Source organism: Monomorium pharaonis, chromosome 5 (assembly GCF_013373865.1).
Source record: "Monomorium pharaonis isolate MP-MQ-018 chromosome 5, ASM1337386v2, whole genome shotgun sequence".
Classification (NCBI taxonomy): Eukaryota; Metazoa; Arthropoda; class Insecta; order Hymenoptera; family Formicidae; genus Monomorium; species Monomorium pharaonis.
The window spans coordinates 6,257,490-6,273,772 of record NC_050471.1 but is presented as its reverse complement, the minus strand read 5'-3'; the positions used below and the strand labels follow the sequence as shown (position 1 = coordinate 6,273,772).

At 38.2% G+C, this 16,283-nt stretch overlaps 1 protein-coding gene across 1 annotated transcript in view; it reads left to right on the top strand.

Annotated features, from left to right (window-relative positions):
- Positions 1-5,041: 5,041 nt before the first annotated feature.
- LOC105840081 (espin) overlaps positions 5,042-16,283 on the top strand; it is a 17,248-nt gene continuing 6,006 nt past the window's right edge. The window contains exons 1-7 of the mRNA XM_012686834.3: positions 5,042-5,129; positions 10,010-10,138; positions 10,707-10,980; positions 12,767-12,962; positions 13,670-13,848; positions 14,343-14,415; positions 15,371-15,519. Of these exons, the coding sequence (XP_012542288.2) occupies positions 5,118-5,129; positions 10,010-10,138; positions 10,707-10,980; positions 12,767-12,962; positions 13,670-13,848; positions 14,343-14,415; positions 15,371-15,519 (1,012 nt within the window). The 5' untranslated portion in view covers positions 5,042-5,117. The remainder of the gene's footprint in view (positions 5,130-10,009; positions 10,139-10,706; positions 10,981-12,766; positions 12,963-13,669; positions 13,849-14,342; positions 14,416-15,370; positions 15,520-16,283) is intronic.

Below are 16,283 nucleotides of genomic sequence, written 5' to 3'. Positions count from 1 at the left end.
CTTTGAATTTAAATTATAAAATTGAAATTGAACGATGGACACGATGATACATGATAACATTTCTAATAACATGATAATTCGAACATGCACAAGCAATTAATGAATTAATGATTCTTGTATAGATCTTCTTTTCAGATTTCTTCACAATACACACTCTGCACTCGCATACTGATTAGAGGCTCGATTTCCATTGTGTTTACTGAAAACATTCTTGTATCTTTGAATGAGATTTATGAGCAGAAAAGGCGTGTATTAATGACGTGTGTTATATTATAGATAAATGTTTTATTGATTTCTTGACGTCATTAAAAATTACAATTTACAAACTTGCCTTGTTTGCTACATTCAGTGTCGTAGCAAAGTATAATATGCTTGTGTTTTACGATACTTATTTCATCATTTTATGAAATTGTCTTTTTCAATAGTTGCATCGTACAAATAAGTCAAACCATAGCAATAATCTTTACAAGTTAATCAGCCAAATAATTTTATGTTACAAATAAATCTTTTCTCTCCTTCTCTACAATATAATTTTAATTATGTATACTAATTTATTATTATGCGTATACGATATTAAAAAGACAAATAATTTAGTAAAGCAAAGTAAATAATAATAATAGCAACAGTAGCATTGATTTCTTCATTTTATTGTATCATATCTTATTTTACAGATTCGTGAAGATCATGGTTTCAGTAATCTTTATACTTTTATTTTGATAAATGAGTAATGTTGTAGTTTAACAGAAATTTGTGTTTCGCCTTTCGTCGAAATTGAATGTGTTGACGCCTCCAAAATGAATTCGCAGCATCACGCACGTTATGATTTACGCACGCTCGTCAAAAGGATTCTGTATACTTATCTAATCATTTTCACCTTGATACCGATCGGTTATCGCGAAAAGTTTGTTGCTCGCGAGAAAGTTTTGCGTCACGCCAAACGAGTACGCCTTCTCGCACCTTTGGCGTAATTATACGCGAATTTCCATCAATCATGATTACAACGAAGACGTTGCGTTGCATTCCAAATGAAGCACCAGTAAAGAGAGTAATTTTTGATTCCAGATCGTTAACCGCTGTTATCGGAAATTTCGCAATACTTTCTTGTAACATATATTTAATAATATAATATATAATAATATATAACATATCAAAGTAATTATAATTAAAGTATAATATAAAGTAATTATAATTAAGATTTGTATATGACATGATTTATATCTCATTAAACTAAAATTGTTGTGTTTTACGATGTAGAATAAATTTGATTTATATCTACAAATGTCGTAATAGTCTGTATAACAGCCAGTTATTAAATATAATAAATATAACATTTGTGCTATTTGATGTTAATAGAGCTCCAGATTTAAGCTCGCTCGCGCAAAGCGCGACTGCAACGCAGAAAATAACACTTGCCATAAACAAGGCATTTGTCATAATTGCGCTCCATATTCTCGAACTTTCACCATGCGGAGAATCAGTCATTTACTGATGGCATGTAATAACGAGTCCATCGCGTTCGCTTAGGAAAGCCTTCAGTTTTTTTTTTTTTGCATTGCGAGCAGGATTAAATTATCGGAATGTTTTTGCGTATCGATCTCGATATTATCGTTATGAACGACCGAATGGAATTATAGCTATAATTAGGATGCAAATTTGCATACGATCACGCGTTGTTTTCGTGAGAGACGTGATGTGCGGTTGCAGAAAAAAAAAAAAGGAATCTAATTGCAACTTTTGCCACAACTGCAAACAAATAAAAGCGACAGAGCGTATCTCGCAATCTGAGATTATGGCATGGTAAATAGAATAATTTCACGAAAGTGCGATTTACTCAAGAGCAGTAGGACAATTCCTTTGTCACAACGACGTTCTATTTTCTTCCACGAGACAATGGATAAACGTTTATAAAATCAATTTTTCACATATTCTATTTACAAATTTCACATGATGTCTATTAACGTTTATTTTCTTGTGTTTATTTGCTTTTCATGATACCTTATTACGTGATGTTAGTACGTAATGCTTAGACATTTCAAGTTTATTGCTAATTTGCGGCGCAATAAATGTTTGTTTATTCATTTATCTTTACATTTGTGCATAACAGTTTAATCAGTGCTTTACAAAAATAAGGTATACACATAGAAAATAATGAAAAATTCTACTACATTCTAGGTGTTGCGCAACACTGATCCGACTGGTTCTCGAACGGAAAAAAATCAAAGTGACAGTAGGGTTTTTTCGATAAAAGATAGGCTGTATGTTGGAGAACGTGAATTCTCAAAATGTCGCCGATATCAATTCGGGAGACCGCTCGGACTAGTTTTATTACCAATCGCAAAAATTAAAAATGCAGAATTGTTGAAAAATGGAAGTATACTAAATAAATTTTCACAGATGATTTAACAACTAAACTTAATAGATTCCGATTTATGGATTTCACTTGTTAATTCTTGAAAACCAGTAATTGTTGACATTTTATCGCATTCCAGTTCGATTAAATTATGGATTCATTAAAAATAAAAAAATCCAACAAACTCTGTAGCGAGAAAAACAGAAACAGAGTTTGATTCAGCGGTAGTACCACGATTATAAACTTTACAAATGATGAAATGTGAATTAATCTTTACAAATTACGAGTAAACGAACAAATAATAAGAATCCTAAATTAAAAAATCCGTATTATATATTAATCAACATTTTGCATGATAAAAAGCAATGACTTTGAGTTTTCTCTGTCATACAAAGACTTCTAATGTTGCTCGATTAATTGGTCATGAGAAGAGAAAATATACTGAATATAAAATACTGAAGTAATCCATGTCATATTATAATTAAGTGAGGAAAGGAAAAGGTTGAAAGACTAGCTTTCTTCGTATAATCACTAAAAATCGTTTAATCCTACGATGAATCATTTGGAAATATTCACAGGAAGTTGCGCGGTAATTTTACGAATTATTAACTTCTATTCATAAACGCTTATGAATAGAATCCATAATTGTTCAATCCGAGACTCGCAGTAGCACCTTAAAGAAGAAACTCAACCACCAGCACCGGCAGCAGAAGCAGCAACAGCAGGGAATCATTCGTTACAGTTAGGTGTAGTGGAATTGAGCGAGAAGGAGGCAAGAAATCCTTCTCTTGGTGGGAAATGATAAAGTCGAAGAGAGGAAAGAGCGGTGCCACCTTGCGGCGGCGATGGCTTCTCTTTTCCATCACCCTGTTCGAGAGGAGACTTCCTTTTGCATCTTGGGAGAGAGAAATAACGGGGAACGCACAGATGCACAGAAACCTGAAGAAAAAGAACTCGATCCCGTGTACGTTTTCTAGGTCGCGCTTACTTTTCAAGAAGGCGCGCGTCGAATTAATAAGAAGCAACCGAAGATGAATGTCAATTTTTTATGCTGACAGCTACATTTTCTGTAAAGATGTCATTTATTTGATATCGAAAATTCCAAATTTAAAATAGAATAAAATTTAGAATAAAATTTAGAATCAATTTAGAATAGAAGTGAAAAGATCATTTGTGGACAAAACAAGTTTCTTTATTTTATTTCTCATTTTAATATTTAGATATTAATAAAGGAGAAGCGCACACATTGTTCCTAAATTTTCGAGTTATCTACAGTCCATTAATATAACAAAAATTCAAAGAAAAAAATATAATACTGAAATAATAAACTGAAAAACTTTTAAGAATTATTCAAAAACGATATTAAAGTAAACATCTCCCAGTTAATTGGTCTCTCTAAAGATCGAAAGATTTGAATGGGAACGTGGCGAGGAAAAGCCGCAGGATTTTACGGGAGTAGGACAACTCGGCGTGGAAAGGCAAAAGGACGAGATCCGCGAGAGGAGAGGTCTTCTCTCCGGTGGACGGCCGCAGCGTCGTATCCCTACCTCGTCGTACACTTCGGACGAGAGCAGGTGGGCTCTCGACGATCTGCTCGAGAGTGGCGAGAGAGTCCCGGTCTGCCGCCTCCTGCGCTCGCACCGGTGGCACGCACCGGCCTCCGAGAGAGAGACTCGCGCGAGTTCGTTGGCCGACCGTCACCCGCGCGCCCGTTTTCCCGATCGCTCTCGCGCCTGCTGCTCTCCATCTGGGCGGACATCGGATTCTGGAAGCCAGAATCGGAAAAGGGCAACCCGGACCTGAACGGCGCGGGTGCGGTGCGGTGCGAGTTTACTCGCTTCGTTTGCTCCCTTCACCGCTCGTCGATCAGAGGAAAACTCGCGCGCGGCATCGTCGGGTACCAGTCGAGAAATCGACCCGCGTCACCCAGCCTGCCGGCAGGTGCTAACTCGCGCGTGACTCCGGTGTTAGCTCGGGAGTCATAGTCGCGCGCCCGCTCGCGCTGACCGGACGTGTTCGCCGAGTTGGCAAGAGCCAGTGGAAAACAGCGTCGCGTGATTGTAGAAATTTCGAGGACTCTGGGAAATTCTACCTCTTTAAAATTTGAAAATATACACAAATCGAAAGATTATATCTGGGAATTATTCCAAGGATCCTTTCAGTCTTCATGTTTAAATCTGCAAGAGATCCAGTTTTCTAGAATGCGAAGACAGTCAGAAGTGACCGCAAACACCTGGGAAAGTTTTGGATATTCTTTGGAGAGATCAGTTTTGATACTTGTGATACTTCGAAAGATCCTAAATATTTATCGATGGCAGGACAATCATACCTGTTTAGAAAAAATTAGACACCTGAGCGAGTCAGTTTCAAGATTTGAAATCCGCTGAATCTCCCGCTTAAAATTTAGGAAGGCCAAGTCTGGTTAGTAAAAAGCTGGAGATTTCTGATGGCAATTTTGAAGAATCTGCTACTCCTGTAAACTCGTCCGGAGTGCGAGGTAGATCAGCCGTTCGATCAACGCGGAGCGGAAGTACCGTTGTCTCTGGTGGTTCTGGGGACTCGTGGATGAACGGCCTTGACGAGCGAGCCTCGGCAAGTCTCGGTCCAATCCAAACTAGGACAGCGAAGCGTGTGTTCCGATAGATGGATGGGAAGATCGGGCGAAGTCCGCGTCTTCTTCTGGAGAGGACTTTCTTGAACGGCAAGCGGGTGACCTGAGGCTTTTGGTTTTACGGCGTTACGTGGCAGCGGCGAAATCCGGTTTTGCATGGGTGTATACGTAAGTGAACCGTAATCCGTAAGTACCGTAATGTTGTAGGTACTACACTCCCGAGAGGTAACGTTCAACCTCTCCTCGCAGTCCAATACGCGACTTTGAGATAACACATCCTATTATATATTTAAATTTGCATCAACAATAAAAAATATTGGACTGTACAAAGAACACTTAAACTATAAAAGTAGTATGGCATAAAATTCGATTCACATCCGTCATTTTTTTTTCACGCATTTGTTAGAAATTTGACTCGGAAAAAGAATAAAAGAACAATTAATTCGAAGTTCATAAGGTCGACTCTGCTGACGTCGAATCGACGATGACTTGAAAGTTAATAAAATCGGCTGGCTGTAACGGAGAACCGTGGTTTCTATCGTATGATCCGGTTTTGCGTGCAAATCTAATAGCTGCTACTTTTCACTCGTAATGAGCGGCGCGAACGTTCATGCGTGTAATGGGAAAATGCACACTTACGCGCGTATTTCCGCGTCGAAGAGATCGAGGTAAGAGATTGTAAAATTGATATCCGAAATGTTTATTGCCCGTATAACTGACAGATTCGTCTCGAATATTAATATCAAGATCAAACATATTTATTCTGTCATAAATTCAACACAATGTATCCCAAGTGTTATTGTAATAGAAACGTAACGTCCAACTTAACTCAAAGTATCACATATATGCCAATTATAGATTTAATGCGAAACGTGTCGTGATGGAAATATATTGGACGTAAAATTAAATCAAAATGGTATTGTAGTTCTTACAGATATTTTGGTCACAGTATTTCGATTATTAGTAAAGAATAGTAAAAGAATTGAAGTGAAATGACTTATAAAGTCATTTGTTTAGTAATTTGCAGTTATAAAGTAGCGTTAATATACCAATACATAACTGACATTTATTGGACAAGGAATTTTTACTTTTAAACGTTTTGAAACTTTCTCGTTTTGAAAGTATTTTAACGTTGAATTATACATATTTCCTTAAACTGAGACGTATTATCACACAAATATATGTACATTTGTTAATTTAACATTTTATTCGATTATATACATTTTGAGTTATATACAAAGATAAACAACAGCATACGAGATTTTGTATGTAATTTCATAAGCATGTTGATCGTCTCAAATCTAATACAGTCTCTTTTTCAAAGTTTTCATATCAAAACGAATGGAAATGTCAAATTTTCAATTTAAAATATTAATTATTAACAAAGTGTACAATTTAAATAAGGACCATAATATCATCCTCTCCTCTACCAATCGTTAAATATGAAATATATTTTTGGGAAAGCCTTTTTTCGCCAACTGCTCGCCAATTTCATTAAGTTCGCCAACGTAGGTATCTTCATAACTTGAATTTCATTCGCGGTTTCGCAGTTACGCTCGATCGACAGGCACTATATCATTTCCCCGTCGTGATGAATGAAGTAGCATCACAGCGGTATCACAAATCGTATTTTACAGCGTGGCGAGTAGCACAAGTCGACCTTGCGCGGGTCAGTTCCACGCATGAGACTCCGATGTCTCTCCCGCGTGTCCGCGCTTGCGAAGATAAGGCAGACGCTACGATGCGGTTCGTGGCCGATAACAAGACGAGGTTAAAGCAGTTTTAAAGTTATCTGCAGCAATGGGAGTATTGCGCGAAAAGTCAAACGCGAAATCAAAATATCGCGGCTCAGAAAATACGAAGAATTGATTTCTTAAATGAATAATTCCAGGAATCTTTATTAAATCTAACTCGGACGCTTTCTTATTTTATATGAATTTTCATTCCTCTTATTATTTTTATCTTCTTTTTAATTTGTCTTAAGAGAAAGTGACGATTACTTAATTAATTATTCTACTAAATTTTATTTTTTTATTAAAAAAATTTTTGTATTTTATCCTTTCAGTTGTGCTTTTAAAAAAATTTCTTCGAAGTTTATTTTATTTTATAATTTCTCATCCGCTGATTTTGATAGTAAGAACAGTAAAAGCTAAAATCTACATTAAATCTAACATTTTCAAGTGAAATTAGAAGAAGGAAGAAGTTTTTGTTGAGACTTTCTCGAGACCGATACATTTAACTTGATACGTGTTTAAAATCACCGATCCGATAATAAAAATGTAACGGCTATAAATCCACGGCTTTCTAATGTTTGCTCACACGAATATTTCGATTTACGGTAAAAATATAGCGAGATAGCGGGAGGAAGCTGGCTTGTTAGTCGGAAGCAAGCGCCAAACTGTTATTCGTAATTACAGTGGGCAATGAACCGGCTATTAAAAACACCACGTCAGCGGCGACTTGATCGACATCAAGGAGAGGAGATCCTCGCGTGATCGCACATCGATGAAAAGAGTTCATTATCATAATTCCCGAATACGTCATTACAGACTGAAAACACGACTTACAAAGTTGAAGACGCACTGTTATTTCGTTTCGCACGCGGAATTCCACTAAATAAAAGATGCGAATAAAAGTCCGCTTGATACGTCGCATAAATACCTTTTTTTTTTCTTCTTGTCGCTTTTCGGCCTTCACCCGGTTGAGCGGAAAGCGTGTCGTTGGCGCGTATCGCAACGGAATACACGTCATGGGGAAAGGATTCGCGTGGACGGACATTTTTTCCGGGGTGGTGCCCCGCCATCACGGACCAGTGACATCGCGCTGCCGCGACTGTTTGTCATTCCATTCTGTCACGATACATTGTCATAACTTCGTAAAGAGACCCGAGATGCCACCCAGGCTCACGCGATACCCCAATCGAGAAGTCAATAAGGATGCAGCAGACAGTGAAATCACATATGCGTTTTCTCCTGTCAATTTTGACGAGGGCAAGACGAGAGACATATCTCCTTCAACTAAAGGAAGGTCCAAATTAAAATAAAAGGAACGAATTTTTTAAGAAACAATTTCAATAAATATACAAATGTAGTGTACAAATTCAACAAGATAGCGATCGTGAGAGATTGGTCGAGCCGCATTTAGACGTGAGGAGAGATCTCTCGCGGCGCGAATTTCTCCTCTCGACCGGCGCGGAAATTAAAATGCGTATGGCCATCATCTAAATACCACTTTCCCGCGTGGCCGAGCGACGTAGATTTGTCACTTTTATCGCTCCACGGAGAATAAATCCTCTCCTCTTACGCGATGGCGCGCTCTTCTTTCGCTTCCTTCTTTCATCATGCGACCCAATTACACCACAGGCCAAGCACATCGCGTATGAATTTGCATAACGACTACGGTACGGCATACAAGTGTATTTCCGCAACGCCATGACGCTCGGTAAAGCAAGAACTACTTTATCAGTCACTTTGTCCATTTCTTTTCTCTGTTTAATCTTTCGAAATAAAATATTTCGGTATAATAAACTTTAAGACTAAAAACTAATTTTAGATAAACTATATTATAAATATGTACATCTTTAATTGTAATTAATTAAACACAGTTGAGCAAACAACAATACCTAAATATCTAAAGATTCGTATTTAATAACATTATTTCCAATCGACACGTTGGTTTTGCATTTTTTGATTGACGACGAAAATTAATCCGTTTTATTCATTTTGTGTGCGTGCGAAAGGATATTTCAAAATATATTCTAAAAAAGAACTCTCTCTCTCTCTCTCTCCTTTCTTTGTCGCGTACATTTCATCGGCTTAGTCGAATGTCTGAGTACTGCATCTTGTTTTGTATCGACACACAGTTTCACCTCGATGAAACGAGAACGACTGAGAAGCAGTCGCGCACAGTTTTCACGCGTACATAGAATTACACAGAAAGAGAATTACGAGCCCGTATCTTACAGTATAATCTAATCAGCGTGTCAACAGGTTACCAGTCTAACAAAACGCAAAATAATCCAATTTGTTCAGTTTCAAGTTAAAGTTGCCCCGCCCGTACGAATAATTCAGATCTAATCGCTTTTTCTCCGCCGATCGACGTATACCACAAATCGATTTATTTTTTAACGCGTTTTGAAGCAGATTAACGCCGAACAATATATTTTGTTGATATTGCGCGAATTAATTACGCTTTCCTTTCACAATCTCTCCGTAGAGCTTTATTTAAATCACAAAACGTATATTAATTGTTTAATTTACTTATTTATATTAATTTGAAATCGCGTTGCAAAATCGATACCTGACAGTTTCTTCATAAGCTCATTGTAATTTAATTATATTACATAGATAAAAGATTTAATTTTTGTCGGATTTAAGCAAACGTACACGATAGTATTTAATTTCTTTTTATTCCTCTCATTTTTTAGTATTAAGATCCTAAATTTGATCACTAATTCCATATTTGCTCGATAAATAAATAAATAAATATTTTCTCGTAATCCTCCGTAAAAATTACATAGAAGCATTAGTCACAATTTGCGCGTTTCCACTTTCCTACACCTTATTACAAACCGCTTACATATGCAAGGTTACATATCTAAATAGCTGCATCCTTCCACAACAATAGTAGCGTTCTTGCAATGTTCGCCGAATCATCGGCGTTTTTCTCCCTCTCTCGCAAAATAAACTTTTCCGGTGAACGCGAACGAGGTCAATCCCAGACTTTTGCGCAACCGTGGGTAATCGCTATTAAGCAACGGGGATTATCACAAATCCTCGGGCACACAGAGTTCGACAAATGCAATCGATTGAGGTACATCGAGGAAACGAGCTAGAGAGATAGAACAGGAGAGAGAACGAGGAAAAGAGAAAGAGAGAGAGAGAGAGGAGATTCAGGCGCTTCCATTGCTCGCTCAATAAGGAAGAGACGATCGTTTCCGCGACAGGTTCCACGTTAAGATCAAGATCATTCCGATCTAATGGATCTACGGGTAAGCGCCGATCGCCGGCGAACAGTTCTAATCGCTCTTCGTTTGTCCGGGTGTGCAGCAGGAGACCGGCAAGCCACCTCCTCCTAATGTCACCCCGAAGATGGCCAGGGATAGTGCCGGGTCGGACTACTCAGGCCACATGAGTGACACCACCACGTGCAGCTGCGTTGCGAGCTCCATCGACAAGGTAAGAGTAGACTTCAGCAAAATGTTGAAATGACAGTTGGCGATTTGACATCTCAGGTCAGGAGAAAGTGTGTACAAAGGTGTGTACAGAATTCTTAAGCTATCTTTTTTAAAAAGGAAAGGCGTCTTAGATACCATCGAAGATTCTCTTGATAACTCTCGTTTTTTTTTCTTAAAATATTAAAGCTGAATTTGCTTCTAGATTAGCTTCTGGAAATTTTTTTTCAAACTGTCTTAATCATTTTTTTATAAAAAGTTATTATAAAATGTACCGATACAGGTGCAAATACACACCTTTTTAAAGGTAATGATATTTTACATCTCAAGTAAAACTATGTCAATTTCCAAATTCAATTATCTCAGAAATGACGCATCGTATAAAACAATTTTACTGCACGTTTTCGACTTTTTTAATGTAAAATCAACTCAATATCATAATATAAATTCATCTCTAAAATTCTAGTTGAAAAGAAATCGTTCTCATAAAAAAGTTGTAGAGGCTCATAGTTTTTTTCTTTCTTTTCTTGTGCATCATCAAATGCTAAAAGCGCCATTAAAACACGTTGCAGTGCTCGTTGCGCGGCTGCGGCATGTTCCAAGAGCCGTTCTTCCTGCACCCGCCGGGCTCTCGGCCGCGGGACGGTATCTACATAAATCCCATGAGTGCGTACATCGGCGAACCGCCCAAACCCAAGGACGCGGCCGAGTCTTTCTACCTGCACAGCCCGCACGATCTCGTCTACACCAGGATCACGCGGCTGTTCGGCGACGCCGAGAAGTCGCGGAACGGCGTCGTGGCGGACCAGCGCCATGTGCCGGAGAGGAAAGATGAGACTCTGACTGGTAAGTAGCACGTCCCAGATATTTCATCGCTACAATATAACGCGCGTTACACACGGTGTCCAGAAAGTACCCTGTCGACGATCGTCGAAAGTGAAGGGGGGCTTTAACCGAACGGCAAATTATTCGAATTTATGACAAGTCATTGGATTTACATTACTTCGAAACAAATGTTGATCATTGCTAGTAAGATTTTTATCCAAAGCTTGGCTATTTAAATGCAACAGTTCAAAAACATTGAAAAAAGATATCATGTCAAATTTAAGAAATATGAATTCTATCGGAGTTAAATTATTTGTAGCTAAGGTAAGTCGAAGCGATAATTCTGGGACACCCTGTTTATCGAAAACCTCGTCGGTTCTCAACAACTGTTGTGACTCCAGGGCGACCTCGATTCGCATCCGATGTTCGGTATTGGCGATTTTTCTGTCTCTCTTTCCATATTTGCAAAATTTCAAAAGTCGAGCAGATGGAACCATCTGCTTTCATTGCTTGCGTTTCAATATATCGATTAGTATCGAATCTCTAAATAATTAAAAGTAAAGCACACAAATTTAATTAAAAAGATTAATTAATAATTGATGATAAATATCGCACATCGTAAATCGACGTCTGTATGAAACAAATGTGTCCTACAAGAACGTAAATACTAATTGTCCTTCTCGTTGATTTGGCATCACAAGCAATAAAGTTTGGTCGTGAGTTTTACAAACGACATGTGACTAGAAGTGCGCGGTAGAATACTGCGAGACTGATCTCGAGGAAAGAGAGATACTCGGGGTAATTGTCAGGGAAGCGAAAAAAGCCACACACGTCGCAAACAACACGCGCGCTCCGGGAAACCGGGTTAAAGACTCGCGCGCGATTTACCGCGGATACCGTTAAGCCGTTACAGTGCAGCGGCTCTTAATGAATAAGAGCAATAAAAACTACGATCAACGGATCGAGCAAGGATTCAGCGAAACGCACAAAAGTCGCCGATAGTGCGCGAAAATTGAAATAAAAAATGTCCAGATGTCAAATAAGGCTCATCTTTGATTTAGTTGTGTTTTCACATATCGGTCTATGTTGTTACATCATTAATACATTTTTTCTGGTTGTTGCGATAAATATTAATACACCAAAAAAAAATATATATCCAATAAGATATGTAATTGCGGGCTGTCAACTACAGATATATTCAACACAATAATATATGCTATTGCAGTATCAACATTGTACTTGCATTAACAGTAACTATTATTGTATTGAGTATTTTATGTAGTTGGCAGAACGCAATTACATATGTTATTGGCATATTACTTTTTTTTCTGTGTACATTTCAGTGATCGAACTAAGAATCCGGAAATTCAGAGGGAAATTTCTCTGGCTATTATTCTTTCCAATAAATTCTTTATAGTATTTGAAAAGGATTCCTATTGCCATAATAAATGCTCGTTAGCGTCATTATTATCAATATTAATAATTTATTCGACACATTTGATAAACTTGAAAATGTATATAAAACCACACAAGAAATATCAGCACGAAGGGATTCAGCTATGAACCAAATAAGGCTCGTTTGTAATTAATTGTAAAATAAAAAATTTATAATATAATTATAATTTAATGAAAATTTAGAATCAAGGTTGTAGTTTCTGCAAAGTAATCGACCGCGGCGACTTTTGCGAATCGCAAGTTTGACCTTTGCTAAAGTTCTGGAGAACTTCTCGAGCGTGATATGTTTTCGCGTGGAAGGCAGTTTTCTCGTGTGCGATGCGTAATATTTCAGCGAGGCTTTGGCTTTCAGTGAAAGTGGACGTGCACATCAACAACGGCGGATTCGTCGGCCGATCGCATCCCGGCAACGGACATGCGGCGCGCTCCGAGATCGCGAGGGAGCCCTCGGATCATGCTTACGAGCAGATCTGCGTGAGGCAGGAGGAAACGAGCAGCGTGAGCTCGTCATCGCGCAAAAAGCCAGCGGACAATACCTCCGACAGCAGGTAACATGATTCGAATTAACTTCACTGCAAGCAAGATTATATCGAAATTAGTTCAAAACATTTGATTCCTTAATCTCTCCTAAAATTAGAAGAATTAATTGAAAGTTAATTTCCTCATCAAAAATTTTTTTTCTTTCAAGTTAAAGAAAAACAACATTGCTATATTAAATTTTTAACTAAAACGATCGCTGTAAAGAGAACATTGTTACAAGATATAGAGAGATATAGAAATAATATTAAAGCAGTAATATAAAAGAAATTTTTTAAGAAAAACATGAACCATATATTTACTATTACACCCTTTTTTAAATAAAAGTTGTTAGATGTAAAAATTTATCTGGCAAAGTGTATATTTATTAATCTGAGTAGCGGTATTATTAAAGTCGTTCTCGCGATACCGCGAATCGCATGTCAACTTATAAGAAAAGAATTTTGATGAGCGCAGCACAATAAAGTATCAGACACTATAAATCGACCACGAAGGTAAGCAATCTCGATGTAACAACATTTGGAACCGTATTATGCTCTAAATTGACTTTACAATCATTAAGAGATGATTGTTCGTGGACGACGCGTTTGGAGAACTGCATCGTATCATTATTTTTCTTGTTCGTTTATCTCGCAGATAAGGTACTTAATCGCTAATAGATAAACTTAATTCCCAATTCGTAAATTCGCGAAACATCGATCGTCTCTGACCGTTTCAGTCGTTCTCGAAAAACCGACAGGCGATACAGTCGATCCAGCAGCGCCAGCGAGTCCTCGAACATGAGCAGCGAGGTCCACGGCCTGTCGTCGACGACGTCTACTCCGTCCTTATCGCGACACAGCAGCAGCGAACGGATCGGCAAGCCGGGGACCAAGACGAACTCGGAAGTACTGCACGGTATGTCGAAAATAACCGGAAATACCCGCAGAGTGGCCACAGTGCTTATGATCAAAAAATAAATCGCGTAAACTATGTGCTAGTATCGTAACAAGTCATTATTCATGACTTTAAATAAAATGAAACAGCTTTTCAATTTTTGTATACAAAATAAGTCATCGAGTAAGAAGAAAAAAATCATTTTAACAGGAGAGAATTTAAAAAATCACAATAGATTATTCACAAAAACAAAAAATGATTTTCTGCTCGTGTTCCTTTGTTTTTATTATCGCTATATTCTGATTGTGATTCTGTGTCCATTATATCTGATGAGTAATGAAATTAGAAACAACTTGTCTTTACTCGTCACCAAATTAACATGACGCGATTCGACGCTGATAATTTTTCGCAAAAAGCGATAACAGGGCATTGTGACTACACTGCGAAATCTCAAATCAATTCGACGACGCAAACAACTGCGATTGATCGGTGCGCGATTCTGTTTCGTTTCACAGAGAGGAAGGACTCGTCCAGCGCACAGGTGGAAAGTGAAAAGGAGATCCGTACAAATGGCAACGGCGGACCTAGGTAAGTAGGGCGAATCGATACCGGATCGAGAGACTTGGGTTAAAGCCGCGCCAATAAAAGAAAGCTCGATCGAAAGTCGATCGAGCGGCGAAGTTGCTCGCTACTTCGCGCGATTCGATTTGCTCCTTTCCTTTTGCCCATTAACTTTGCCGTTCGTTTTCCTTTGAGATATCATGCGAATGCGAATTGTAGATGATAACTGTTCTCTTGCCGACAATTGTCTTTGGCCGTTAATACATCGATGAAACGAACATGAGTAATTCGAGTCGATTCGTTCAGGTGAGCGAGGGGACTATAAAACTTAGATTAAAAAAAAAAAGCTGTAAAAGAATCTTTCAATGTGAAGAAATTACTTTCGAAATACGATAAACGTACCTTCATAAATTTTATTGCTACACATATACACACGCATACACGTACGTACATATAACTGTTTAACTTTCCACATGTTTTCACTCGTTTTCATTTACTATTATTGTCTGCAATTAGATGAACGTATCTATTACTGTGATTGTTCTCCATGGTTTTTACCTTCACTTGTTTTCATAAAATTGACAAATGTTATCTAACCCCTTAATTATCTAACAGGCGGGATTTTTATTACTACTATTATTATTTATTTTTATCAGACGCTGCAATCGGTTATTATAAAAAGTACTTTCACATTGTCTTATACGAAATGATAAAACTTATCTCCACCAATTTTCTATGTTTTCTTCTTCAGAAGAAATATTATCTTCTCATCAGAGAAAGATCATTTATACTTTTTACTAATACATAAACCATGAAAATTCGAGGAGCAAAAAGTTTGCGTCCAAACAACGATTTTTAATCAACATTCTATGAATAATATTTTTAATCTGTGATAATAATTTATCACAGATTATATTTTGAAACACTTATATTGTGTATTTTTCACGATAATCACATCGGAATCAAAAATTTCATTCCCTAGTCTCTCGAAACCACCGCCACCGCCACCACCGCCACCGCCGGACGATGACGTGGTGGTTCTCCTGGTGAACCCGAAGCCGAATGCGGACGCAGGTGCCGACAAGAAAGATGCACGAGGAAGCGGCCAGGACGGAAGGACCGAGTCCTTCGGTGAGAAATTGTGCTTGACGCTCTCTTTGATACCCTCCCTTGCGAAATTGCCGCGAGCGCGAAAGTTGCAGCTCGACTTCGAACAAAATGTGCGTGCACGCGCATTCACTTGACATTTTCCGCGAAATTCGTTCAAGCGTTTCGGCTTATCTACAATTTTGAAATATCGCGGATCGAAGACAAACGCGTCATTGCTGAATGCACGCTGCGTAAACGCGATCGCGTTTGTTGAAATTATTGTGTTTTCTAAATTACTCCGTGTCAGATAACAGAGGACATTTCCTCTTAATATATATATGTATATATATATATAAAATAACCGTAATTTAACATTATTCGCAACAATCACGAGAAGAGATCGCGTCACGCACGAACGCAATTTTATGACCGATCGATGTTTTATGACTACCGGTCAATGCAAAGACCATTGTACTCTCAATTACTTCCTCGACAGATTTTTATCTTTAACGAGTCTTAATGACGCTACTTGCGGAACACCTCGCGAGATTCGAAGTTTCTCTGTCTTCGACGTTTAACGCTTCCGTAATTTGATTATCTCCGCTATAATTAATTGATTTCTATAAACGAGGAGAAAGACCAACTCCGGTTGTGGTCCCCTCCGGACTATCAGGAAATGCGATAACTCCGTTATACGCAATTCATAATTCTGTTACTGTATTTTTTATTGCTGCAAGTAATTACCTCGGGCGGCCGTGTTACGCTCGTGCGAATTATGCCTACATTTTCGGGGCGGGTGCATTCTG